General features: G+C 45.8%; 1 protein-coding gene across 1 annotated transcript; it reads left to right on the plus strand.

Annotated features, from left to right (window-relative positions):
* Nucleotides 1–1,446: 1,446 nt before the first annotated feature.
* Nucleotides 1,447–6,967, plus strand: LHFPL5 (LHFPL tetraspan subfamily member 5; the record flags this gene model as incomplete). Its single annotated transcript, XM_082848403.1, has 2 exons — nucleotides 1,447–1,858; nucleotides 6,576–6,967. 2 exons carry the CDS (start codon nucleotides 1,447–1,449, stop codon nucleotides 6,965–6,967), a joined length of 804 nt encoding a protein of 267 aa, XP_082704529.1.
* Nucleotides 6,968–13,010: the final 6,043 nt, after the last annotated feature.

The following is a 13,010-nucleotide window of genomic DNA, read 5'->3' on the forward strand; positions in this document are numbered from 1 at the left end:
GGCTTGGGAAAGTTACATCCTTAGCTAACAAGTGGCTGACTCAAATCCAGACCTGCCTAAAGCTCCCAGTTTGGGGTTATGAGTGATTTTTATTCTTTTATGTAACTTTCTTGAATTTTTCTATATACTAATCATGTATTTACCTAAAAATTCAGGAAAAATATAGATATTTTGAAAAAGAGGGGAAAAAAGGAAATATGCAGGGGGGTGAGGGAGGGATGGACTGGGAGTTTGGGGTTAGTAGATGCAAACTATTACATATAGAATGGATCAGCAACAAGGTCCTACTGTATAGCACAGGGAACTATATTCAATGTCCTGGGATAAACCATCATGGAAAAGAATTAAAAAAGAATGTGTATATGTGTATAACCGGGTCACTTTTGCTGTACAGCAGAAATTAACACAACATTGTAAATCAACTATACTTCAATAAAAAATAAATTTAAAAAAAGAAATAGGTAACAAAAATATAAACAAGAGGAGAAAGACATTGTATTGAACAAAAAGCATATGTTAAAGTCTGAGAAGGCTCATAAGAACTGTTCTTTACTTTGTAGCTTCTATTATCACCCTATCAGTCTGCATTGCAAATACACATATATTTACATATATGTAAATACCTCACGGTCCTTGAGAGCAGGGGCTCTGTCCTTTTTATTCTATGGTTCTTGCTGAGGGAAGATATCCTCCAACATAGGGCGTAGTACACAATAGGCTCTTAGTAATTGTCGATTGAGTGATAGGGACGAGAAACCAGTGACCCGGAAGGCGTTGCTGGCCTCCGGGGTATTGGAGGTTCCGGGAGGATGACTAGGGAGCCAGGGAGCGGTGGGATGGGATACGGACTGCGCTCAAGAATCGCTTTTGCGGCTGGAAACCAAGCGAGAGGAATGTGACAACCGCAGCCTCACGCCTTCAATTCTTGCCTTGCCTGCTCAGGAGGGTGAAGGGGGGCCTTGATTCCCAGTGGCGGGGGTGTGCAGTGAGTAGGTCGGCCGCTCTGCACCTATCTCTGCCCAGAGTCCCGAGGCGCTGGCCACGGTGCTGAAAGCAATGCTCTCGGAGGAGGGAGGGAGGAGGAGCCGGGCCGCGCGAAGGGGGCGGAGCTCTCTGGTGCTCTCAGCTGGCATTGGGGGCGGGGCAGGGCGGCGCCAGCAGGCCCGAGACCACGGCGGGTTTGAGAGGAGGTAGGAGACAGGAGACAGCCCGGCTAGAGCAAGAGGGGACACAGGCACCTGGACAAGCTTTCCCTGAAGAGGCCAAGGTCATCTTCCCTGTCCTATTAGTCCTCTTTTTTCTACCTTGGAGGGAGCCTTACCTTGTGCCCTGACCTCCGCCTTCTCTCCAAACCTGGCTGAGGGGTGACCCACTTCCGGGCCTCCATCCATCCGCAAAGCCACTTCCAGGCCACAAGTCCCCAGCCCAGGACCCAGTGCCCTCACCATGGTGAAGTTGCTGCCTGCCCAGGAGGCAGCCAGGATCTACCATACCAACTATGTGCGGAACTCGAGGGCCGTAGGTGTGATGTGGGGCACACTCACCATCTGCTTCTCCGTGCTGGTCATGGCGCTCTTCATCCAGCCCTACTGGATAGGTGACAGCGTCAGCACACCCCAGGCAGGCTACTTTGGCCTTTTCTCCTACTGCGTGGGCAACGTGCTGTCGTCTGAGCTTATCTGCAAGGGTGGCCCGCTGGACTTCTCCTCCATCCCCTCTAGAGCCTTCAAGACTGCCATGTTCTTTGTGGCCTTGGCCATGTTCCTCATCATCGGCTCCATCATCTGCTTCAGCCTGTTCTTTGTCTGCAACACGGCCACTGTCTACAAGATCTGCGCATGGATGCAGCTGGCTGCGGGTGAGCAGGAATAGCAGGAGGGATAGCGGGAGGGCAGGCAGGGGCCCACCTTCTGTGGAGTCTCTGAGCCTCCTACTCAGCTGTCCTCCTTTATAGCGCAGCCATACTCAATGCCCTGCAGATGCCTTGGAAGAGTAATTAGAAAGTCTTAGGATGGCTGAGACCAGAAAGGCCTTAGAGATCAAATTGTTCAACCTCCTCTTCCTGTAGATGAGGAACTGAGGTCAAGAGAGGGGAAATGATTTTCCCAGGAGCAAGTCACTTATGGTAGAGTGAAGCTCTTTGTTCCCTAATTATAGGATTCCATACTTGATGCAGCAATTGTGAGCATTTGAGGCAGCAAGTGGAAGTGATATTTTGTGATGGGGGAGGGGAATAGGGTCTTTTAGAACTATGTGGGGTAGGTGGCTACTGGTGGTGTTCAGAGGCAAGGCCTTCCCTGTCCCCCTTTTCCTGCTCCTGGCCCCAGGCAGGCCACTGGGTCCTTGGGCTAGCTGGTCCTGCTCTCCTCTAGAGCCCAGAAAGGATGCCTAAGACCTTGTCCTGCAGCCCTTGGTCCCTCCAAGGACCACACACAGACTGTCCATACTAGGGAAACGTCCAGGAGCTTTGTTAGGGACTGAAGGCTAGAGTGAAATCATCTTGACATCATTGGTTAGAATGAGAAGCAGTGTTAACAGGGAGAATGGAATAGGGATCAGAATCCCATACAACCAAACATGTAGACTCAAGACTGTCAGAGTTGGAGGGGACCCTAGAGAGCTATAGCATCCTCCCCCCAACTATAGATGAGGAATCTGGGACTGAGAGAGAAGATAAGACTTAGCCAAGGCTACAGCAGATCATCTGGCAACAAAGGCAATAGAATAAAGGCAGTGAGTCCCAAGAACTAGCTGTATTCCAAAGACATCTTTTATTGAGGCACACATTTACATAAGTGTAATGATTTGTAAAGTACTTTCACATGTATCATCTGGAGGAGCCTCATCATGACACAGTGAGGTGGGTTTTCCTCCTGTTTTACAGAAGAGGCTCTTAGCCGGTAACTTGTTTTTTAGCACACAGGTAGTGAGGGACAGAACCTTCGACTCTGAATCTTGTACTCAGGCTACTTACCTGGTTCCAGAGCTGCCTCCCCAATCCCCCTGCCATCTCTCTCTCTCTGTACTCCGTCTATATGATGAGGGAGAGGCTGGGGCAGGGATGAGGCAAGTCTCAGTGGACAGTGGGGAGGAAGAAGGGAGAATGAAGATTTAGCAGTTCTGTGACAAAGAGGAGTAGAATGGACCCTGGCACGCTTGCCAGCTGGTCCTCCATATCAGAGCTATGGGATGCTGGAAACACAACCCTCCCTCTCCCATTCTCTCCACTGTCCCACTCCCCCAGCCTCCTGCAACAGGTGCCATTTGCTGAACAGGCAGTGCTGGGAGGGCCTGGGTAGGGGAGGGGTCACCAGGCCATTTGAGTCAGACCCTGACTGGGTCATGCAGCTGAAGACACCGATAGCAGAGGTGGCCAGGTGCCATCCCATGAAACATTTACGCTGGGGGAGAGCAAAGGTGGTGTCGTGTTCCATTCTTCCGTGCTGGGGAAGGGAAGATGAGCCAAAGGGAGGGGTGAGGAGGAGGTGTGCCCCACAGCCAGCAGCTGGGAGATTCCTCCATTTGAAGAGACCTAAACCAGTTGGCTTAACCTTGCCAAGAAGCCTGGGGCCAGGGAAGGGAGCAGCAGAAGGGAAGGAGGACTGATGAACGGGGCAGGGTGGGGCTGTAACTTGACAAAGGGAAGGACTGATGAACGGGGCAGCGTGGGGCTGTAGCTTAACAAAGGGAAGGAGGACTGATGAACGGGGCAGCGTGGGGCTGTAGCTTAACAAAGCTAATTGAGCTTCTGGATGCCAGGTGTAGGCAGAATGTGGTCCCAGATCCTGAAATCACAGGTAGGGCAATTTGCTTGTCTGAGTTCTATTAAACTCATCTGTAGAAGGTAGCAACAGTACCCCCATCACAGGGTTCTTGCAAGGATGGGATGTTGTAATACATGGAAAACACCTTGCACGGTGCCTGACACATGGTAGGTGCTCAGTAAACACGAAAAACACAAAACAACTTTATCAGTCAGGATGGATGGGGTGATGCCACAGTAACAGACAACTCCCAAATCTTAGTGGCTTATGACAAAGGTTTATTTCTTGATAATGGTACACGCTCACTGAGGATCAGTGGAGGGCTCTGCTCTCACTGGGCTCTTCCAGAGCCCAGGCTGATGGCGCGTCAGCTGTCATCTGGCTGTCATCATTGCGAAGGGAAAGGGAGCTCTGGAAAGTCTCCATCAGCAGTTAAATGCTCTGGCCTGGAAAAGCACACAGCATTTCTGCTCACGTTTTATTGGCTGAAGGAATTTTTATGAACTTGCCTAACTTCAAGGGAGAGAGGCGAGGAAGTATAATCCTACTATGTACCTGAAATACTTGTAAACAGCTCTAATGACAGCCACATCCATCGAGGTTGCTTCCATCTGACTTCAATGCCAATAATAATAGCAACAACTAATATTAACTGGCCACTTACCATGTACCAGACACTGCAGTAAGCACTTTCTATACATGGTCACGCGTAACCCTCATAACCCTGTTCCGAGTCAGGTATTATTATCCTTATTTTACAGATGAGAGACTGGAAGTCAGAGAGGGTAAGTAAACTTGCCTGAGAATACCCTGCTGGCCTCTATTTAGAGCCCTGAGACACCACAATGGGATGGACCCCCGCTGTGCCCAGGTAGATGGGTGGGGTGCCCCTAGAGGGCTGTGGCACCCATAGTAACAACGTTTTTCCAAGTCGGAGGCCCTGGGATCTTTTCTGAACCCCTGTAGGGAGGTGCTATAGAAGGAGAAGGGGGCCATGCCAGGTACCAGAGGACTTGTCACACACCACGTGGGGAAGAGCACAGGTTTTACCAAAGAGCTCTAGGAGGGTCCCCCTCCTCCATCCTAAGGATCTTCCTGTTTGTCACTAAGTCTAAAATGTCACCACTAAATACATTCGGCTCTTTGGAGAGATGTCAGTCTGGGAGGCTGGGGGAATTAACTTTGAAGTAAAGAAAGTCAGGAGCCATGATAGCAGGTCTTGGCTCTGCCCTTGCTAAATGACTGGGCAACTCACTTAGTTTCTGAGACCTCAGTCTTCTAATCTGAAGATGGGATATTAATACATGGCCTACTTCACAGAACTGTGGTAAGGGTCGAGAGAAAAATGGTACATGAAGTATTTTGTAATCTATAAGAGAAGTATGTAAATGAGCTCCTCCTAGAAAAAAACAAGGACGGTTGATACATTTAGGTGGGGAGGTGGGATCCTTGATCTTTACACTTTGTTGTACTTTTGTTTGATCTGCTAACCTTCCTTGCAAGAGCAAGCGGAGCCCCAGGTTGGTGACTTTGGGTCCAGCAAGGTGCTTCTCCATGGGGCTCCCAGGTAGGGCACAGCTTTGGCACTAAAGAGCCTCCAGGCCTGTGAAAGGAGGGCCAGGGGTGGGAAAGTGGCACAGACAAGGGAAGGAAGGCACCCCCTGCCTGCCTGGTGGTTGTCCTTGGGTTGCCCCAGTCACATCCCAGGAATATGTACCTGTCTGGGCAGCTAAGTTGAGGTGGAAATTTGGTGGGCGGGTGTGGGAGTAGTGGAGGGAAGGCAGGGAAGATGAAATTTTTGGCTGTCAATGCTAAATCAATGAAAGCACAGTGTGGCATACTAGCTAACACTCAGGAAATGCCAACTATGTGTCAGGCAAGCTTCTGAGCACTTTTCCAATATTAACTCATTGTAACCTCACTGCAATCCAAACAGCTAGATACTATTATTATTCCCATTTTACAGATGAGGAAACTGAGGCAAGAAAACTTAAGTAGCTTGCTCTGAGTCACACAGCTAGTTAGTAAAGAGCTGGGCTTGAGATCCAGGCAGCCTTCCCTAGTGTTTCCCAGCTTTTCCTGTTGAGAGAATCACCCAGAAGAGTGCTGTTAAAGACAGGGATTCCTGAACCCAACCCTGACCTGGGAATCAGCATTTTAAACACATTCAGGGAAGTGTGGACAACTGCACTGTTCCGTAGTGGGTAATAGTGTGGAGACCTGTTTGATTGAAAGGAAGGTTCATGAAGGAAGCAGCCAGAGATGGGGCTGGAAAACTTCCTGTATTCATTCAATCTAAGATACCTGAGTTGTAGGACACACCATTATTCTATGTGCTGTAAAAAGGAAAAATACTTCTAATCAAATTGTAGCCTAAAGCTTTATTACACTTATTTCAGAGATGTTGGAGTATGAACAAATGTACATCTGAGGAGTGATGAGTTCTCTGGGCTGGGACCAGATTTTGGGAGGACTTTGAAGCCAGGTGCCTCGTCAAGTCCAAAGTGAGGGGTACAGCTGAGGGCCTGGTAGAACCACCTGCTGCTGTGGCAGAACCTCCCAGGGCTGAGGAGCTCTGCTCTCAGCCTCTACCCCTGACCACTGGCCCCCAGGGGCAAGTAGCTTTAGCTCTTGGAGCCTCAGTTTTCTCCCCCGTGTTCTACAAGAAGGATGGCAAGAGCTGCCCCTTGTGCCTCTCAAGGCTGTTAATAAGAGAAGAAGGGAGGTGACACGATGACAGCAGTGCAAGGTGGGAGGCAGCAGGCGAGCACACCCAGCTTGACACCATCTGTACCCCTCCTGCCCCCTCAGCCACAGGCCTGATGATTGGCTGCCTGGTCTACCCAGATGGTTGGGACTCAAGTGAGGTACGGCGCATGTGTGGGGAGCAGACCGGCAAATACACACTGGGCCACTGCACCATCCGCTGGGCCTTCATGCTGGCCATCCTCAGCATTGGAGACGCCCTCATCCTCTCCTTCCTGGCCTTTGTGCTGGGCTACCGCCAGGACAAGCTGCTCCCTGACGACTATAAGGCCGATGGACAAGGTAATTCTCTCTACCCCAGGGAGGTGAGTCTTCCTCTCTGCCAGGTGCCTGAGGTTTGGCCACTGGCCAAGGGTGAGGACACCAAGACCGATCAAACACAGCCCTTGTCGCAGACGCCAAGGGCCAGTGGAGGGTTGCAGGCTGGCATGCGATAAGGCATTGACGGACCTATGTGGCAGAGGCTGTCTGTGATAGAAGCGTGTCCCCCTGTCCCCCTGCACTCGCAGGGCCTACAGAGGAGAGAGCCCTGGTCCAGCTTGGGGAGCTAGGTGTGGCCTCCCATAGGTGGCACTGAGGCTGGGTCTTGAAGTAACAGGGGAGTTTGCTAGATGGAGAGAGGAACAACAGGGGAGCAAAGGGGATGATGAGTTTTTGGGGAAGGAGGAAAGGCAGGTTAGGGCAGAGATGTGACAGCTCCTGGACTGCAGATGGTGGGAGCCTAGCCCCCTTGGGTTAGAGTAGCCTGGGGGTTCTCCGTATATCCATTTTCTGATCTGAGCCTCATTTCCCCTCATTAGAGGGTAGGAGGCAGGTTTTTCCTCATTTTTAAAAAATACCTACTTCACAAGACTGTACTCAGGAACAAGATAAGGATGTCTGCTCTTGTCGCTTCTATTGAAGATTGTATTGGAGGTTACAGCCAGGAAAATTAGTTAAGAAAAAGAAATAAAAGACATCTACTTTGGAGAAGAAGAAGAAAAACTATCTCTATTAGCAGATGACATGATTTTGTATATGGAAAATCCTAAATAAGCCACTAAAAAACTATTAAAGCTAACATACAACTTCAGCAAGGCTGCAGAATATAAGAATATACAAAAATGTATTTGTATACACTAACAATGAACAATCTGAAAATGACATTAAAAAATTTCTTTTGCAATAGCAACAAAAAGAATAAAATACTTAGGAATAAATTTAACAAAAAAGTAAATGAAAGGTACATGAAAATTAAAAAACATTGTTTAAAGAAAAGGCCTAAGTAAATGGAAACATCCCTGTTCATGGATCAGGAGACTTAATATTGCTGATATGTCAATACTCCCCAAACTGATCTACAGATTTAATGCAATTTCTATCAAAATCCCAGCTGGCTTTTTGATTTTAGGATCGGCTTGTCAATTGGAAATGCAAGAGACCCAGAATAGCCAAAACAATCTTGAAGAAGAACAAAGTTGGGGGACACACATGTCCTGATTTCAAAACTTACTAGAGGGGCTTCCCTGGTGGCACAGTGGTTGAGAGTCCGCCTGTCGATGCAGGGGATACAGCAAAAAACAAAAACAAACCAAAAAAAACAACACAAAAAACTTACTAGAAAGATACAATAATCAAGACGGTGTGGTACTGACATACGGATAGACATACACATCAATGGAATAAAATAGAGAGTCCAGAAATAAAACCAAACATCTACGACCAACTGATTTCAGCAAGGGTGCCCAAGACCATTCAATGGGGAAAAGAATAGTCTTTTCAATAAATGGTGCTGGGACAACCAGATATCTATATGCAAAAGAATGAAGTTGGGCCACCTACCACACATCATATACAAAAATTAACTCAAAATGGATCAAAGACCTAAATGTAAGATATAAAGTTATAAAACTCTTAGATCTTGGATTAGGCAATGGTTTCCTAGATTTGACACCTAATACACAAGTACCAAAGAAAAAAATAAACTAGATTTCATCAAAATTGAAAACTTTTTTTTTTGCCCCGTACGCGGGCCTCTCACTGTTGTGGCCTCTCCAATTGCGGAGCACAGGCTCTGGACGCGCAGGCTCAGCGGCCATGGCTCACGGGCCTAGCTGCTCCGTGGTACATGGGATCTTCCCAGACTGGGGCACGAACCCGTGTCCCTTGCATCGGCAGGCGGACTCTCAACCACTGCGCCACCAGGGAAGCCCAAAACTGAAAACTTTGTGCTTCGAAGTACACCATCATGGAAGTGATGACAACCCATAGATTGGGAGAAAATATTTGCAAATCATAATCATAATGCTAGTATCCAGAGTATATTAAGAACTCCTACAACTCAACAATAATAAAAAATAACCCGATTTTTTAAATGGGCAAAGGATTTTTTTTTAAGTGTACAGTTTTAATTAATTTATTTATTTGGCTGCGCCGGGTCTTCGTTGCAGCACGCGGGATCTTCGTTGCCGTGTGCAGGATTTTAGTTGTGGCATGCAGGCTCTTAGTTGCAGCATGCGGGATCTAGTTCCCTGATCAGGGATCCAACCCGGGCCCCCTGCATTGGGAGCATGGAGTATTAACCACTGGACCACTGGGGAAGTCCCAAATGGGCAAAAGACTTGAATAGACTTTTCTTCAAAGAAGATATACAAATGGCCAAAAAGCACATGAGAAGATACTCAACATCATTAGTCATTATGAAAATGCAAATCAAAACCACAATGAGATATCACTTCATACCCACTAGGATGGCTGTAACAAAAAAGATGAACAATAATGAGTACTGATGAACATGTGGAGAAATTGGAATCCTCGTACGTTGCTATAGAAAATGTAAAATTGTGCAGTTGCTGTAGAAAACAGAATGGCAGTTCTTCAAATGATTAAACAGAGTTACCACGTGACCCAGCAATTCCACTCCTAGGTATATACACAAGAAAATTGAAAACATATGTTCACACAAAAACTTGTACACATGTTCATAGTAGCATAACAGTCATGCATCTGATGACTGAATGAACATAATGTGTATATCCATACAATGAGTTATTATTCAGCCATAAAAAGGAATGAAGTACTGGTAATTGCTATAGTGTGGAAGAAAACATTGAAGCCAGATACAAAAGACCAGATACTGTATGACCCCATTTATATGAAATGTTCAGAACTGGCAAATCCACAGAGACAGGAAGTAAATTTTAGTATTTCCCCGGGGCTGGGAAGAGGGGGGAATTGGGAGTGATTGCTAAAGTTCACAGGGTTTTTTGGGGGTGATGAAAATGTTCTAGAAGCAGATAGTAGTGATGGTTGCACAATGTAGTGAATACACTAAAAACCACTGAGTTGTATACTTTAAATGAGTAAATTTTATGTTAGTAAATTATACCTCAATAAAAAAATAAAAGATTGTGCTGAGGATTAGATAGTGTATATAAAGCACCAACAATACCTGCATATTTTAGGTGATGAATAAATGTTAGTTCTCTCCACCTTCTGTCTTTCCAGTACCTCCACTCTTTATATCATCCATCTGCCCAGCCAATAATAGGACCTGTGCTCCAGGTGCCCACTGACACCTTTAGGTCCAGGGGGTACAGTGAGGGAGGAAGTCTACATTTGGACCTTAAGTCTAGTAAGGGAGACAATCATGCAAGATGGAATCACAAGCTGATAAACATTATGAACAAAAAGTGCACGCTTTCTTGAGAGTGAATAAGAGGAATTTGAACTAGTTTGGAGAGGGAATAGTGTGCAGGGAATTATCCTGAAAACAAGGCTTGGTTGTAAACACATACTGTTCTCTTTTTTTTTTATCGCAGAGGAAGCCTGAAGCAACAGGAGTGTTGGTGCGTAATTTGATTGGAGAGTGGTCTGTGTTCCTTTGGAAGTGCTGTGGCCTCGCAGAATGACTCAGGAAGCTGGGCTGTAGGGCCTAGGGGGAGAGGGGGTAGGGGGGTGGCTGTGGGGTGGGAGGGGGCAGGAGCTGGCTGGCATCTGAGACCTTCACTGAGGGGCAAACAGGAACCCTTTAACTTTACTTGTGTCTTGAGAAGTGGTAAAAGCACAGGGAGAGAAGAAACAATTTAAAACAGGCAGGTGGTTTCATAAACTCATCTTTTTGTGGAGCCTGGCAAACAAGAACAGACTGTTTTTAGAAGTCATTATTGTCATTTGGACCCTTATTTTCAGAAAGAAGTTTACGTGATTTTAAGAGACATAGTGGAAAACCTAATAAAATAGAAAATAAAAGTCATAGAGAAGAAAACAAATATTACAGAAAGCTAGGCTAACAGAATTAGTGTATTGAGTATTAAATTTAGCTCCCTGCTCCCTGATAGCTGAAGCAAAAAGCAAAACACGAATTTAACCAATTTTTATGTCTGGTTGAAAACGAAACACATGTTAATTTCCTTATTGTCATTTCAGTTTCTAAAATGTGATTTAACAAGGACATGAAGGAACACCTTTAAAAAGAAAGAAAGGGTGGAGGAGGAGGGAGGGATGGAGGAAGGAAGAGAAGGAATAGCCCACAACAGTATCACCTCCCTGATAGCTGTCATTTATTGAGGACTTACAGCAGGCCAGGCACTGTGTGTGGGTCGCAAGGATTATCTCCATTTGAACTATTTTATTGATCATTTTTGCTAAGCACCTTCCCATCCTTGACCACAAAGACATACTTTTTTGAATAATGATAAATTAGCATTGTTCCCCCCCCCCCCCCACTTATGATTCTTAAACATTAATGTGCATAGCTCACCTGGGGATCTTGTTAAAATTCAGACTGATTCAGTTGGAGTGGTGCCAAGCACTGCATTTCTAACCAGCTCCCCAGTGATACACTGCTGGGTAGGGGGTCACACTTCCAGTAGTAAACAGAGTATAAACGTTTTCTCATGTTTTTGCCATGTTCCTTACTGAAGTTTTTAAAAGCCACAAACTCCACAGCACTGGTGTACCATTTCATTGCTAAACGAGACCTTAGTTAGGCATCTAGCACTGCTATCATAGATAACTTTTTGCTCCTGTTGATAAATTCTGGAGTGGAATTACTGAATCAAAGCTAACTACAGCTGTCTGCTTTTTTTTCTTGCACTACATTTATTTACATCTTAAAAGACATTTATGAGTTTTTACTTGAGGGACACTAATACTATCTTATATACTAGTGAGGAAGTTTGCATGTCTGGAGTAGAACTGAATCAAAATGTGAGCATACGTGGGGAAGTTTTGTGTTTTTATTGGCTTAAAAAATGTCAAATTCTATAATCTTGCAATCTTTTTTTTTTTTTAATACCACAGGTCATCTATTTCCCTGACAATGGAAAATGAGGGAATCAAATTCTTCAGAAACAGAAACTTGTTCCTTCCATGCTTCCCTGTATCTGCTGCTCTAGGCCTGAAATCCTGAAGCCTTTCATTATAGGATGCCAATCTCCTGAGACAAGACCTCTTACTGTATCGGGAAAACTCCAGCGAGGAAGAACTGCAGTGACCACATACACGATGTTCAGAGACACGTATTTAACTCTCCTGACTGGGGACCCACTTTCTCTTCCTATCCTTTCACACCAGCAAATTGCTTTACCCTCTTGAGGCCTCTCCGTAAAATGAGAGCAGGATGAGTCTATGTCTAGGGGCCTCCCAGGTGAGTCCCTAACAGTCTAATTCACTGAGGATACTTGTTTGAAAGCACCCAGAAATTAACACCCAGCTCTGAGAGGGCGATGAAGAAGAGGTGGCTGTAAGCATGCTGGATCATTTCAGGTTGAGGTTTAGGGAGTCCTTTGCTTTTTTCTTTTCAGGTTGTTTTCTTATTGATGCTCAGAGATGGGTAAGGAACGGAGAGGTCACCGGAACCTGAGTCCATCAGGATTGGGTGACTTTAGGATCTAAAAACTTTCGAGACTAAATTCTTTTTTCCCTTTGGAACCAAAAATCACATTTTTTCAGTGTCCACACTGACCCAATCAGAATGGGTTACCAGTTTTGGAAAGTTGTTACTTGTGGCCAGGTAATTTGTTAGAGTAATAGATGAACTCTCCTGTAAAAAAAACAACTTTGGACTTGGTACATTAAATGGGGAATCTTTTAGCAGTCTCTAGAGGGGAACTCAGTTTAGGTAATACCTCACTGTAGCAAATGCCAAGACAAAGATTAGATTCTTTAGGCGGTTCCCTGCCCTAAGGATGGTATGTATTGCAATAGAAACAGGGTTTTGTTGATTATCTGCAGTGAATGATCCAGGAAGAACAGTGCTTTTTTCTGGTCTTTTGCCTGTTTGCTCAGTAAAGAGAAAACGTGGGTGCTGTTTTCTCACAGGTAGAAAGTGGGTAAATGTCGAACAAAACCATAATGGATCTTGTTGCTTGATCAACCAGCAGTGACACGGAAAACAGGCTTCTTATTCTGGGCTGCAGGGATTATTCAGAGTGCACTGGTTTAAAAGATGCCTTTTAACCAGTGCACTCTTGACAACCTGCCCAGTCAGTGCAGTGT

Source organism: Leucopleurus acutus (genome assembly GCF_964270905.1).
Source record: "Leucopleurus acutus genome assembly, chromosome: 10".
Taxonomy (NCBI): Eukaryota; Metazoa; Chordata; class Mammalia; order Artiodactyla; family Delphinidae; genus Leucopleurus; species Leucopleurus acutus.